This window comes from Gobius niger, assembly GCF_951799975.1.
Source record: "Gobius niger genome assembly, chromosome: 23".
In the NCBI taxonomy this organism is placed as follows: Eukaryota; Metazoa; Chordata; class Actinopteri; order Gobiiformes; family Gobiidae; genus Gobius; species Gobius niger.
Genome location: NC_136874.1, coordinates 3,257,785 through 3,270,776, shown reverse-complemented (window position 1 = coordinate 3,270,776; position 12,992 = coordinate 3,257,785). Strand labels below are relative to the sequence as shown.

The following is a 12,992-nucleotide window of genomic DNA, read 5'->3' as shown; positions in this document are numbered from 1 at the left end:
TCTCGCCTGTGTTAAAGGGAGAGAGAGAATGTAAACGTTTCGCCTCCAGGGCCGTTCGAGGGCAGAGCGACGATCGACGGCGCCACCGTCACCCTGCAGCGAGTCACTCAGGACGACGCCGGAGAATATCGCTGTGAGATCAGCGCCCCCTTCGACTCCGTCAGCCTGGGGGAGACCAACGTCACGCTCAAAGTACTGGGTAAGAGAGGACGGACCAAACACCCACATGACCACGGACAATCCTCCATGTTTCTAAACACCCACATGACCACGGCCACTTCTACACTCAGCCAAATACATCCACGGAAACCAAACAGCAACCTTTTCCGAAATCGAATGAATTGTGCCAAAATCGAGGCCTTGAAGCATTAAGTTTGATTATTAGAAGCATTAAACCTAAATGTATTTGAAAAAAATAGCATTCCTCAACTTATATTTTACTCCATAAATTGGTCACTAATACTAATATGATAGAAGCACATTTTATTTCTGATTTGTCCTTCAGTTTTACTCTATTTGTTCAGAGGTTCACTGATCTCTCCAGTTTGGTTCTTAACCTCTTAACTCCCTCCTGAACCGAGAGGATCTTTTTCCTCACGTCATCAGATTTTTTTTTTTCCATCATTTTTTTGTTGGGTATTCAACTCATTTTTGTAACTTTTTTGTCTTTTTTTTTGTAATTTTTTGTCACATTTTTATCACATTTTTTAAATCAAATTTGTGTCCTTTTTTTCGTCAATTTTGTGTCAAATTTTGTCACATTTTGTCACATTTTTGTTACATTTTTTTCTCACTTTTTTAATGAATTTGTGTCACTTTTTGTTGAATTTTCGGTACTTTTTGGTTGAGTTTTTGTCACTTTTTGTTGAATTTTTGTCACTTTTTTGTTGAGTTTTTGTTGAATTTTTGTTGAGTTTTTGCGCCTTATTTTCGGCACTTTTTGTTGAGTTTTTGTCACTTTTTGTTGAATTTTTGTCACTTTTTTGTTGAATTTATGTCACATTTTTGTTGAATTTTTGTTGAATTTTTGTCACTTTTTGTTGAATTTATGTCACATTTTTGTTGAATTTTTGTTGAATTTTTGTCACTTTTTGTTGAGTTTTTGTCACTTTTTTGTTGAATTTTTGTCACTTTTTTGTCACTTTTTGTTGAGTTTTTGTCACTTTTTTTGTCACTTTTTTGTTGCTTTTACATCCTTGTTTTCTTCTCATTTTTTGTGGCTGTTTTGTTGCTTCTTTCCCCAAGAAGCTTTTTGATTAGGGTAAAGCCAAACTGGAGAAAATGGCATCCGTTCAGGTGGGAGTTAAGAGGATGCAAAACATCCCCAACAACATCTCCTAAAGACTCCACTCTTGTTCTTAACTCTATTTTGAAGATTTTTTACAGTGATTTTTTAATATCTATTTCATTGCCTGACTCGTTTCCGCAGTCCCTCCCCACACCCCGTCCTGTCAGATCCCCAGCACCGCCGTGACCGGGTCTGTGGTCCGACTCCAGTGCCACGACCACCAGAGCATCCCGCCCGCCACCTACTCCTGGTTCAAGGACAACCAGCCAATCAGCTTGCCCCGCTTCTCCAACGCCACCTACGTCCTCAAAACAGACACCGGGCTCCTGGTAAGGACTCAATACGCATCAGATCCAACTGCCGTGTCTGTAGGGTTTGTAAAATATCACATGTGTGTCCAGAAAACTGAAATCTGGACAAAAGGGCTAGTTCTGATGAAGTTGTGAGCGCCAGTACTTCCTGTTCCTGTTCATTTCCTGTTCAGATGCGATTCATTCTCTCATATTATGGAGGAACAAAGCAAAGCGTGGATTAAATAAGTGAGAGCGGCCTCTACTACGCCGCCCAAGAAGTGACATCCTGTTTCGATCCAGCACGCCAAAATAAAAGCACTGTCTTATTCATTAGTTCAACTTTCTTTCTGCCTCACTATTAACAGACAAAACACTTAAAATATGTGTGTTTAATTATATTCTTCTAATGTTGCAAGTACCTGCTGAGCTAATCAATGAGACGAGCTGTGTGCTTTTATTTTGGCGTGCTGGATCGAAACAGGAAGTCACTTCTTGGGTGGCTTTTAAGTTCAGGGAGGGATGTCGTGCATTTCCATTATGCTGATGTATTGTGGCCTACATAATGTAAAAATAAAAAGGTTTTTATTTTGAAAATTAGTTGGTGCAGGTTATAGTCAGGTGAAATTAGAACATCAATATAATTTTCTGTAATTCAACTTAAACTGTGAAACTGATATATGATAGACTCATTACATGCACAGTGAAATATGTCAAGCCTTTGTTTGTTATCATTTTGATTATTATGGCTCAGCTTGTAAAAACTCCTAATTAAAAATCTCATAACATTTTTATATTTTGGACTGTGAGCCATAATCATCAAAATTATAACAAATAAAGACTTGACATTTGTTACTTTGCATGTGATGAGTCTATATCATATATTAGTTTCACATTTTAATTTTAATTAGAGAAATAAATGCACTTCTGAACAATATTCTGATTTTCCGAGATTCACCTGTTCTATTTTAAAATCTTCAGTAAAGACAGGACGGTTTAAAACGCTGCATCTCTGTCGGTCTGACTGCTCGTGCTTCTACGATAAGAACTACCGCCTGTAGGAAACTGTAGCCAGTTTGAACAAAGCCGCTGTTGTTGTTTTATTGTGACAGGTTTTAGGGGAGATAAGAAACGCTAAATTGTGGCTTTTATTTTGTAGGAGTTCAAGTCGGTGTCCAAAGAGGACAGTGGGAGGTACAGCTGTCTGGCCTCCAACGGAGTCGGGTCGCCCAAAATGTGCGAGGCCAAAAACATGACCATCGGTGAGACATTTTCAACAAAATAACGTTAATGTTTTAGTTTTTATACTAATACACAATTTAAGTTGTAATCTTCTGGTTCTGCACTTTTACTTGTTACTTCTTCAAACTCACCGCCTGCAATCCACATTTTAGGAGGTTTTGTCGCTGGAGATTTCCTGTAAATAACAATAAGGTTCCCTCGTTTTCCCTCATGCTTATCTCTTCACAAATACTGGCATGTTTGGTATCCATGTGTAGCACGAAAGGCAACCGGGGTGACGCTGTAATCCAAAAATAGTCATTTCCTTTATGGGAGACAGCAGCGGCTAAAGACGAGAGAAATATATCAGGCATATCGATGTTAAAAAACTTTAGGGCCGTTTTCTCAAAATGAAGCCTCTCAGAACCTCCACTTTAGCTCCTGCAGACTCCAAACTTTCCAGTCTTGTTGTTTTTTTTTTTTTAGAGGGAACACTACAAAAAGTAAATATCAAGCATTGGCTTAAATGACTTGAATTGAGGAAATGTATCTTGTTTTGAGCGGTTTTCACTCATTTTGACACTTTTCCTGATCGGACCAAGTTTACTTTGCTTGTTTGAGGACATTTCAGACCAGTTCTAGGATAAATCTCGCTTGAAATAAGAAAGTAAAATTGCCAATGAGATAAGACCAATTTTCTTACCCCATTGGCAAAGAAAATGACCTGAAATAAGGACGAAATGTATCGAAACGAGTCAGAAACATCTCAGAACAAGTGAAATAATCTAGGACAAACGCCCAACAACTTCTTAACTCGTCAAAACAACTAACATTTTGATTATTATGCTCAAATTGAGATGTTTATACTGATCTAGTTAAATACTTTTTGCAGGGAATATTTTGATATCTAATTGTTGCCTTATTTGTTGAGCTTTAAATTGTAAATAGTCCAAGAAGAGATCCCCAAGTAAATATCCACGGTGCAGCCGCCTCTGGAGCCCAGAGAGTCGATCACCGATCAAACCCACAGATCAATCAATTACTTTATATTTATTCAACAGTTATAAATTAATATACATAGGGCCGCATTTCCTAGTTATCCAGAGTGTTGTTGATTTCTGGAGATATATATATGTTTTAACCCCTTAACTCCCACCTGAACCGAGCACATTTTCTCCAGTTTGGCTTTACCCCAGTCCAAAAGCTTCTGGAAAAAAGCTGTGAAAATAGCAACAAAACTGAGACGAAAAATTTACGAAAAAGTGGCAAAAATGTCACAAAAATGTCACAAGAAATGGACAAAAAATTGACGAAAAAATGACAAAAATGTGACAAAAAAATGACAAAAAATTGATAAAAAATTGCTGAATATTTTTTTTTTTTTTAATGTGACAAAAAATGACAAAAAAAAATAACGAAATGTGATAAAAAAAAATGACAAAAAATGACAAAAAAAAATGACAAAAAATATGACAAAAATGTGATAAAGAAATTACGAAAAAATGTGACAAAAATGTGATAAAAAATGACAAAAAAATTACAAAAATGAGTTGAATACCCAATAAAAAAAATGATAGAAAAAAAATCTGATGACGTGAGGAAAAAGATCCTCTCGGTTCAGGCGGGAGTTAAGAAGTTAACTCATGCAGTCCTTATATTTGAAGAGTTTAGCGATGCTATGCTAGTGCTAGGCTAGTGCATGTCTATGGTAACTAGTAGCCTGCATTAAAAACCTCTTCACAATCATGGGCTCATCCTCCAAACGTTGCCATATCTGATTTGTAGAAAGCTCCTTTGTGAATTCCACGTGTAGTAATGGCGGCAGCAGGTAAACAAACTACGGTAGATCCGGTAACCGAGCAGATCACTCCGCCGCTGCGTCGCTACAACCAGGAAGTTGCTCAAATATAAGTTATTTTACATGCAAAATGGTTATATTTCAAACATTATTCAGTCACACAGACGTTTATATGGGTAGTCTGGTGATTTGCCTCAGGTGCACTGTGCTTGGACTGTTTTTAATGCAGGCTACTAGCTACCATAGACATGCACTAGCCTAGCACTAGCCTAGCATCACTAAACTCTTCAAATATAAGAACTGCATGAATTAAAAAATATATATCTCCAGAAATCAACAACACTCTGGGTAACTAAAAATCCCAGTTTCCTCTCGAGTCTGAGCCAGGTCAGGAAAATGAACTCTCCCCTTCCCTCCCTCGCTGCCCACTTCTGAGCAAACAAACTGGAATATAACAACTGGAATATAAAAGTCGGTAAAGGCTTTGCAGATTACACCAAATGGACAACGTAAACGGCAAAGCTGAAAGCACCGCGGGCCCACATCCACATGCTAATCCATAGTATTCTCTCCGAGCGGAAGGAGCACAATCTTCTTTGCCAACGTAAGGGCTAAGTCGGATTACGTTGATGCTCAGATCGTACATGATACTCTTGCTTTTAATGGCCTGTGATGTGAGGCTGGAGTGACGTGGGGAGGGATATAGAAAATGCATTAGGGCTCCGGCAAATTAAAGTTGTGTTTTAGGTGACGCAATATCCATAATGTAGATACAGACGGCAACAGGTCACACGAGCGGGCCGAGCCGAGGGGGAAGAAAGCCCCGCCCCCCGTGAATTCTCATTGGACGACACTTCAAATGCAGCGTTTTCAGTTGGCTTCGTTAAGTTAATATTGTGGTTTTACAAATGTTTAGGATCAGGGATTAAGGTTAGGATTAGGGACAGGGATTTGGTTAGAACAATGTAGGGGGCGGGATCATCGCATAGCTGGGTTTGAAGCATAGATATGATATAATAACGATGAGCGGGTCCCGTTCAGCCCCATTCATGGTAAAGATCCCGAGTCCTGTGTGAACCTTCATGGCCGCTCTGTCTCCTTCTACACAGCCTGTTCCGTAAAAGGGAAAAAAGGCGGGAAGCCCTGCACTCGTGGGGTGGGCGGAGCCTCCACAGAGCTTGATTGACAGGATCTGGAGCCAGTCAATGCACTGAAAATGCTTCCAAATTTTGGGCTGATAAACACAAACCAGCGTGGTTAAAAATATTTCGCCTCCCCCAGCTTGGTCACATGGGTCACATGGGTCAGAGCGATTTTTAGAAAAAGAAAAACTCTTTGGAGCCAGGCTTTTAAGCCGTTCTTGGGACGTTTGAAGTCCCATTAGAATCCTGTTTCCAAAGTGTCTTTTGGAGTCGCCCCAGGCCACCAGGGGGCGGTATTACAGCAGTGTCAGCTCCCCACCATAAGGACCAGACAGAAGCGTGTTACTCAGCCATTGGTTTGAAGCAATGGGCGAGGAAAGCCCTTTTCTTCGTTCCTCATGGATTGGAACTGACACTGCTGTAATACTGCCCCCTGGTGGCCTGGGGCGACTCCAAAAGACACTTTAGAAACAGGATTCTAATGTAACTTTGGACTTCGTTTAGACTGCGTTAAAGCCTCAAAATCACCATGACCCACGTGACAACGCTGGGGTGGGTATCATGTTTCTACCCATGCTGGTTTTTGTATATTAGAAATAAAAAGTGGAAGCATAAGTCTATAATTGACAGGCTCTGGAGCTCTGTGGAGGCTCGGAGCCGCTCCTCCCGCCCCACCCTGGAAGGTAGAAAAATGCAAAAACATCTCACAGAAATCACAATTCTTCCCTCTTGTTAGTCGTTTTCTAGTGGACATTAACATATTTATCTCATACCTAAGCCAAAGTCGGCTCCATGTGATTGTGTTTTTACAGCAAATTGTTCAGATGAAGCAAAAAAAAAGGCACTCATTGCTAACGCTACGTAGCTTCTGTTGAAGACTGTTGAACGACTTTGCTCTTCTCAATGTCTCGGATGTCTTTATTTAGTAGAAGAACAGATTTTCATAATTTAGCATTTGTTGAAGTAACGGTGGAGAAATGGGTGAAAGTTATTTTGTTCCTCCTCTTTGTTTTCCCTCTGGCTGCTTCGAACGTGACCATATGTGCTAACTGCCAATCATTTTATCCTTGTTTTGGACAGACCTCGTCCCTGTGCGTTTAACCTTCTCCCTCTCAATAAGGAGATCGCCTGACCTTAATTCATGATCTCTTTAATCTCCTTGCAGAGGACGTGAATGTAACCGCAGTAGTAGTAGCCGTGCTGGTGATCGGGCTCATCGTCGCCATCTGCAGCTGCGGAGGCGTATTACTTCATCGCAATGGATTCTTCAGCCGTAAGTTACTTTTCAGGTCCAGTAAAGTCACAGCCCCTGAACATGAGTAACAGTGACAGTGAGGTGGTGGAGGCGGGACAAACGGGGAAGGAGTGATCGTGGTCTGCTGTAGTCACTATTCACGGCCATTAAAAAAGTAAAAAAGTGATTCCAAGTAGCATTAGATCTAAATGTATTGAAAAATAACTTGCCCAATTTCCTTTTAAATATTGAGATTTCCCCTCACACCTCTGTTGTTGCACATCTTCATGAATTAAATATGCACAGATTAGTTTGTGGCTGTGTATTTGGGCAGTAAAATGGCATCACAATTGATCAAACCTTTAAATTAAACTTGTGTGCATTACGAAATGTTTTACTCAAGTTAGGGTAATGATACTTCAAAGTAGCTCAAGGTACTATGTGATTTAACTATTCCAGTAAAAGTATGTGATGTAATGATGTCGTAAGAAAGTGATCTTAACCCCCGCCTGAACCGAACACTTTTTCTACAGCGTTACGCAAATGTAAAAGCTTCTCGACTGGAGAGTTTACAGCCTATAGGCCAGTGTAACGCCTCATTTGAAAGCTAAGACCTACAACAGCTCTAAGCTTCTTTGTTTTTGTGATCACGTTATTGTGTCGTGTTTTTTTTTCACATTTTCTTCATATTTTTGTCACATTTTTTTTAAGTTTTCGTCACATTTTTGTCACATTTTTGTCAAGTTTTTGTCACATTTTTTTCATGTTTTTCTCAAATGTTTTTTCAAGTTTTTGTCACATTTTTGTTAAAGTTTTTGTCACATTTTTGTCACATTTTTCTCACTATTTTAGAAAAATGTTAAAAAAAATTATTAAAATTTTCTCACAATTTTATCAATTTTTTTCACACTTTTCTCACAATTTCTCACATTTTCCTCATAATTTTATCACATTTTAACACATTTTTATCACGTTTATATCACATTTTCATTGCTGTTTGTGACATTTTGCCCTATTTAGTTTTCTCAGTGTAACTGTGATCAAGCCACTAAAAACAGATGAAAACACAACCAAAAAGACTGAAAACGTCACAATCACAACAAGGACGTTTTGTGCATCATGAGGCGTTACCCTGATCTATAGTCTGTAAACTCTCCAATCAAGAAGCTTTTAGATTTGGGTAAAGCCAAAGTGGAGATAACGTGCTCGGCTCAGGCGGGGGTTAAGAAGTTACACAATGTGGCTTTTCCTTTTGAATAACAGCCTTTACAGTGAAAAGTGGAGTCTATAAAGCTTCTGTCTTTGTGTCTGACTCGTTGTGTCTCTCCTTCACATGTCGCGTCTGGCGCTAGGACACAGAGGGAGGTAAGTGCGTCCTTATTGAATTAACATTGACTGACGGAGTGGCTAGACTAATATCTGGGATTAAAAAGACAAGGAGATTGCATGGAGGCCGCCGCTAATGCTGATGCTAAAAAGTGCGACAGCTGCGCCCGCGACTTTAGCTCGCCTTTAGCTTAGCGTAGCTTTCCCGGTTTGACTCACCCACTAAAGTGATTGACGCTAACAGCTGCTGCGGGAAGAACGGGGAAAGTTTAGCTCGGATTTGGGCCGGTCACTTAAAAGGAGTGGCGTTTTTACTGAAGCAGAAAAGAAAGTGTTGTGGATGAAATAGTTTTTATCGATTTATTAACCTCTTAACTCCCGCCTGAACCGAGAGGATCTTTTTCCTCACGTCATCAGATTTTTTTCCATCATTTTTGTTGGGAATTCAACTCATTTTTGCATCTTTTTTTGTCATCTTTTGTCACATTTTTGTCATTTTTTCGTAATTTTTTATCACATTTTTGTCACATTTTTTGTCAATTTTTTGTCACATTTTTATCACATTTTTGTAATTTTTTTGTCACATTTTGTCACATTTTGGTTATTTTTTGTCACATTTAAAAAAAAAAAATTATAACCAATTTTTTATCAAATTTGTGTCATTTTTTTGTTGCATTTTGCCACATTTTTGTCATTTTTTCGTACATTTTTTGTCAATTTCTTGTGACATTTTTGACACTTTTTCATCAATTTTTCATCACTTTTGTGTCAATGTTTTCTCCCCTTTTTGTCACATTTCCATCATTGTTTTCGTCTCAGTTTTGTTGCTATATTCACAGCTTTTTTCCAGAAGCTTTTGGACTGGGGTAAAGCCAAACTGGAGAAAATGTGCTCGGTTCAGGTGGGAGTTAAGGGGTTAAAGCTAATGTATAGATACAGGCGGCATCTCTGGAATCGCCCATATATGTTTGAAAACAGTTAAGGGGGAAAACAATTTGGAGAAAAATCTAAACTTGCTGAATTATGAATATAGTTTTCTACTAAATAAAGATATAAAGACATGGAGAGGAGCAAAGTGGTTCAACAGCCCATAAATACATAAATAACGGAGAATGTTAGCATCGTGCTACATGTTAGCATCGACGACCTGTTTTTTTCCGCTTCTACTGAACAATCTGCTGTGAATAAACATCCATAAGGACCCGATTTAGACTTTACTTTATGTGTATGTGATAAATATGTTTATATTTCACCACAAAATGGCAAAAAAGAGTGAAAGATTGTGTTTCCCAAAAGATTCTGATCTCCATGGTAACGCAGGACAGTCAGCGCCACAGAAACAAGAGGATGACTTTTCATGGGCTAAACTGATCAATATCTCTCTCTAAAAGTTTGAAATTACATAATTAAACAACATTTTTCTTTGGTCCAGTAGCACTTTCATACACACTGAAAGTTTCAAACATTTAAACTCCGTCTCTCAGTCACCAGGAGACTTTTTATATAGTGCATTACGTCAGACCTGTAAACGAATCACTGTTGCTTATCATTTATTACATGGAACATTTTACATTTATTCGACAGTTATAAATTAATACACATAGGGCCCCATTTCCTAGTTATCCAGAGTGTTGTTGATTTCTGGAGATATATATATGTTTTAACCCCTTAACTCCCACCTGAACCGAGCACATTTTCTCCAGTTTGGCTTTACCCCAGTCCAAAAGCTTCTGGAAAAAATGTGTGAAAATAGCAACAAAACTGAGACGAAAACAATGATGGAAATGTGACAAAAAGTGAGAAAACATTGACCAAAAAATGGCGAAAAAATGACAAAAAATTTATTAAAATTTGACCAAAAAATTACAAAAATCTGACAAAAAATTGACCAAAAAAAATGACGAAAAAATGAAAAAAATCTGACAAAAAGTGAAAAAAAAAAATGATGAAAAAAAATGACGAAAAAGTTACAAAAATGACTTGAATACAAAAAAAAATTATGGAAAAACAACCTGATGACGTGAGGAAAAAGATCCATTTAGATGAGTTTTGTAGATCTTAGCTTTCAAATGAGGCGTTACACTGGCCTACAGGATTTGGGTAAAGCTGAACTGGAGAAAATGCTCTCAGTTCAGGCGGGAGTTAAGAGCTTAAACAGTTTATTTCAGATAAAGTGAAGTTTTTGGCTGTGTACCCGGATGTTCTTACTGTGTGTGATTCCACTTGTGCTGCTACTTTCTGTATTCCTTTAGTTTTTGGATAATTGTGCCGAGGCTCAATCGTGATGAACATTATCGTTAGCTAAACACGCAGTTCCTCCGCCCGCCGTCTGCCTGCCTTCGCCAGACGCTTTATCTTCATCGCTCTGGGAGGAGAGAGTAATTAGGCCGTAATTAGCCGAGGCCAATCAACAGAAAGGGAAATATTTGCGGTGGGACTCACGGAGCGATCCGGGCTTTAGATACGCAGCGGATTATCGGATAAAGAGGTGACGAGATCGGGCTGGATAAATGAGCTTTGGTGTTTGATGTCAGTGCGAGTTTATTCCTCATGAGTTTTAGCCTAATTTACTTTGCCATTTTCCATGTTTGTGTTACTTATTTTTGAGGAGCTCATATTGAAAGCTAGTTTAGTCCCGGTTCAGTCCCAAACGGAAAACATCTGTCGTACATAATAATTATCATTTTATTTTAGTGAAGCAGCGATTTTCATGAAGAAACGTTGGGCAGGAAAGTTAATTTTATTCGATTTTTTTAAGCTGCTGACATTAAGGGACATAGACTGAGGTAAAATTCCAGTTTGACTCATTTCCCATTGACAAACATGGTCGGCACGGCAACAGATTCCAAATGTTTGCCTCACTTCCTGTCCAATAAGGAAGTGAAACTTTAAACATCACAAAAATGGCAAAACTAAAGAAAGCTTGGTACAACCTTAAGCAATAATTGCGTTAAAGGAGAACTAAGTCACTTGTTTACCTTAAAGCAGTGCTAAGTAACAGAAAAGTTGGCTTTGCCCGTTAGCCTGTTAGCTTCTTCTTTGTGATTTTATTAGTGTGTTTATTATGGTAAACAAGTTACTTAGTACTGCTTTAATAAATCCTTTCTCTCTGGGGTTAATACAAGTGTTAATGGGATAGGGGGAGTCACCAATACACACTAATGGAATCACAAAGAAGAAGCTAACAGGCTAACGGGCAAAGCTTGCTGCGAGCTAGCGGCACAGTATTTCCAGCCAAGTTTGAGTGAAAAAACTGATCTCCATTGTGTGATTGGATGAACAATATCCCTCTGTCCCTTTGTCTTTTCTGTCAGCGTAGTATTTACTCTCACGGACGATTAATGAGTTAAAAAAACATGCTGCTCAATGTATTATTCCCATAGCCGTTAGCATTAGCCACGAAACATCGCAAATTATGACTGATGCAAATGTTTCCAGCTGTTGTCAAACACCCACAGGTCTGGAGTTTATAAAACACATGGACAAATTCACTTTTTAGTTTGGAGCCTTTTTAGAAATGTAGTGGAGAGGAAAGTATTATATTGATCTTTTAACCTCTTACCACCTGCCTAAACCAAATGCATTCTATTATATAGGCCTGTGTAACACCTCATTTGAAAGCTAAGACCCACAAAACTGATCTTTTTCCTCGCGTTGTTGCTGTGTTGTGTCACCTCTTGTATGTTTTTTTTTTTCTTTTTTTCCATTGTTGTGACATTTTTGTTGAATTTTTGTCACTTTTTGTTGAATTTTTGTTGAATTTTTGTCACATTTTTGTTGAATTTTTGTCACAGTTTTGTCACATTTTTGTTGAGTTTTTGTCACATTTTAGTTGATTTTTTGTCACATTTTTGTCACATTTTTGTTGAATTTTTGTCACTTTTTGTTGAGTTTTTGTCACATTTTTGTCACATTTTTGTCACATTTTTGTTGAGTTTTTGTCACATTTTAGTTGATTTTTTGTCACATTTTTGTCACATTTTTGTTGAATTTTTGTCACTTTTTGTTGAGTTTTTGTCACATTTTTGCTGAATTTTTGTTGAATTTTTGTCACTTTTTTGTTGCGTTTACATCCTTGTTTTCTTCTCATTTTTTGTGGCTTTTTGATTAGGGTAAAGCCAAACTGGAGAAAATGGGATCCGTTCAGGTGGGAGTTAAGAGGTTAAATGTAGTGGAGTTAGAGTAATAAGTTCTCAACAAAAATACTGCTCAAGTTAAGCACAGATCCTTAAATATTCCTTTTTTGAGTTCTTGTTGAGCCCTGGCTTTAGTCCAAACGTAGTCTTCATGTACTTCCTTTCATTAACGCCGTTGCCGTCTCCAGTTTCCACCAGTTCCTTCTCAGAAACACTTATCGCCTCCAGTCAAACACGGCCACTTGATTAGCGTCTCGTTAGCGCGAACGTCTCTCCTTCAAAGACTAAAGTGTTTTTATCTGTTTCTAGACCCCAGTTTTCTCCTGTTTCCACATATTATTAAAGCCCTGTTTTAGGCGTCTTGTCCGTGTTCAGTTAGTTAGGGCTGGATGATGTGGAGGAAAGATTCATTATGATATCGGTTCATTAAAAAGTGATCTCCATGGTAACGCAGGACAGGCAGCACCATAATGGCGGATAACGCGGCTTTCCGTGGACTCGAAGTCGGCAGAAACTGATCGATATCTATCTCTAAAAGTTCATAATTGCATCATTGA

General features: G+C 38.4%; 1 protein-coding gene across 2 annotated transcripts in view; it reads left to right on the top strand.

Annotated features, from left to right (window-relative positions):
- jam2a (junctional adhesion molecule 2a) overlaps nucleotides 1–12,992 on the top strand; it is a 56,272-nt gene that overhangs the window by 33,437 nt on the left and 9,843 nt on the right. For both annotated transcript variants that reach the window (XM_079582076.1, XM_079582077.1), the window contains exons 4-8: nucleotides 50–199; nucleotides 1,430–1,617; nucleotides 2,738–2,840; nucleotides 6,905–7,012; nucleotides 8,326–8,338. In XM_079582076.1, coding sequence (XP_079438202.1) covers nucleotides 50–199; nucleotides 1,430–1,617; nucleotides 2,738–2,840; nucleotides 6,905–7,012; nucleotides 8,326–8,338 — 562 coding nt within the window. The remainder of the gene's footprint in view (nucleotides 1–49; nucleotides 200–1,429; nucleotides 1,618–2,737; nucleotides 2,841–6,904; nucleotides 7,013–8,325; nucleotides 8,339–12,992) is intronic.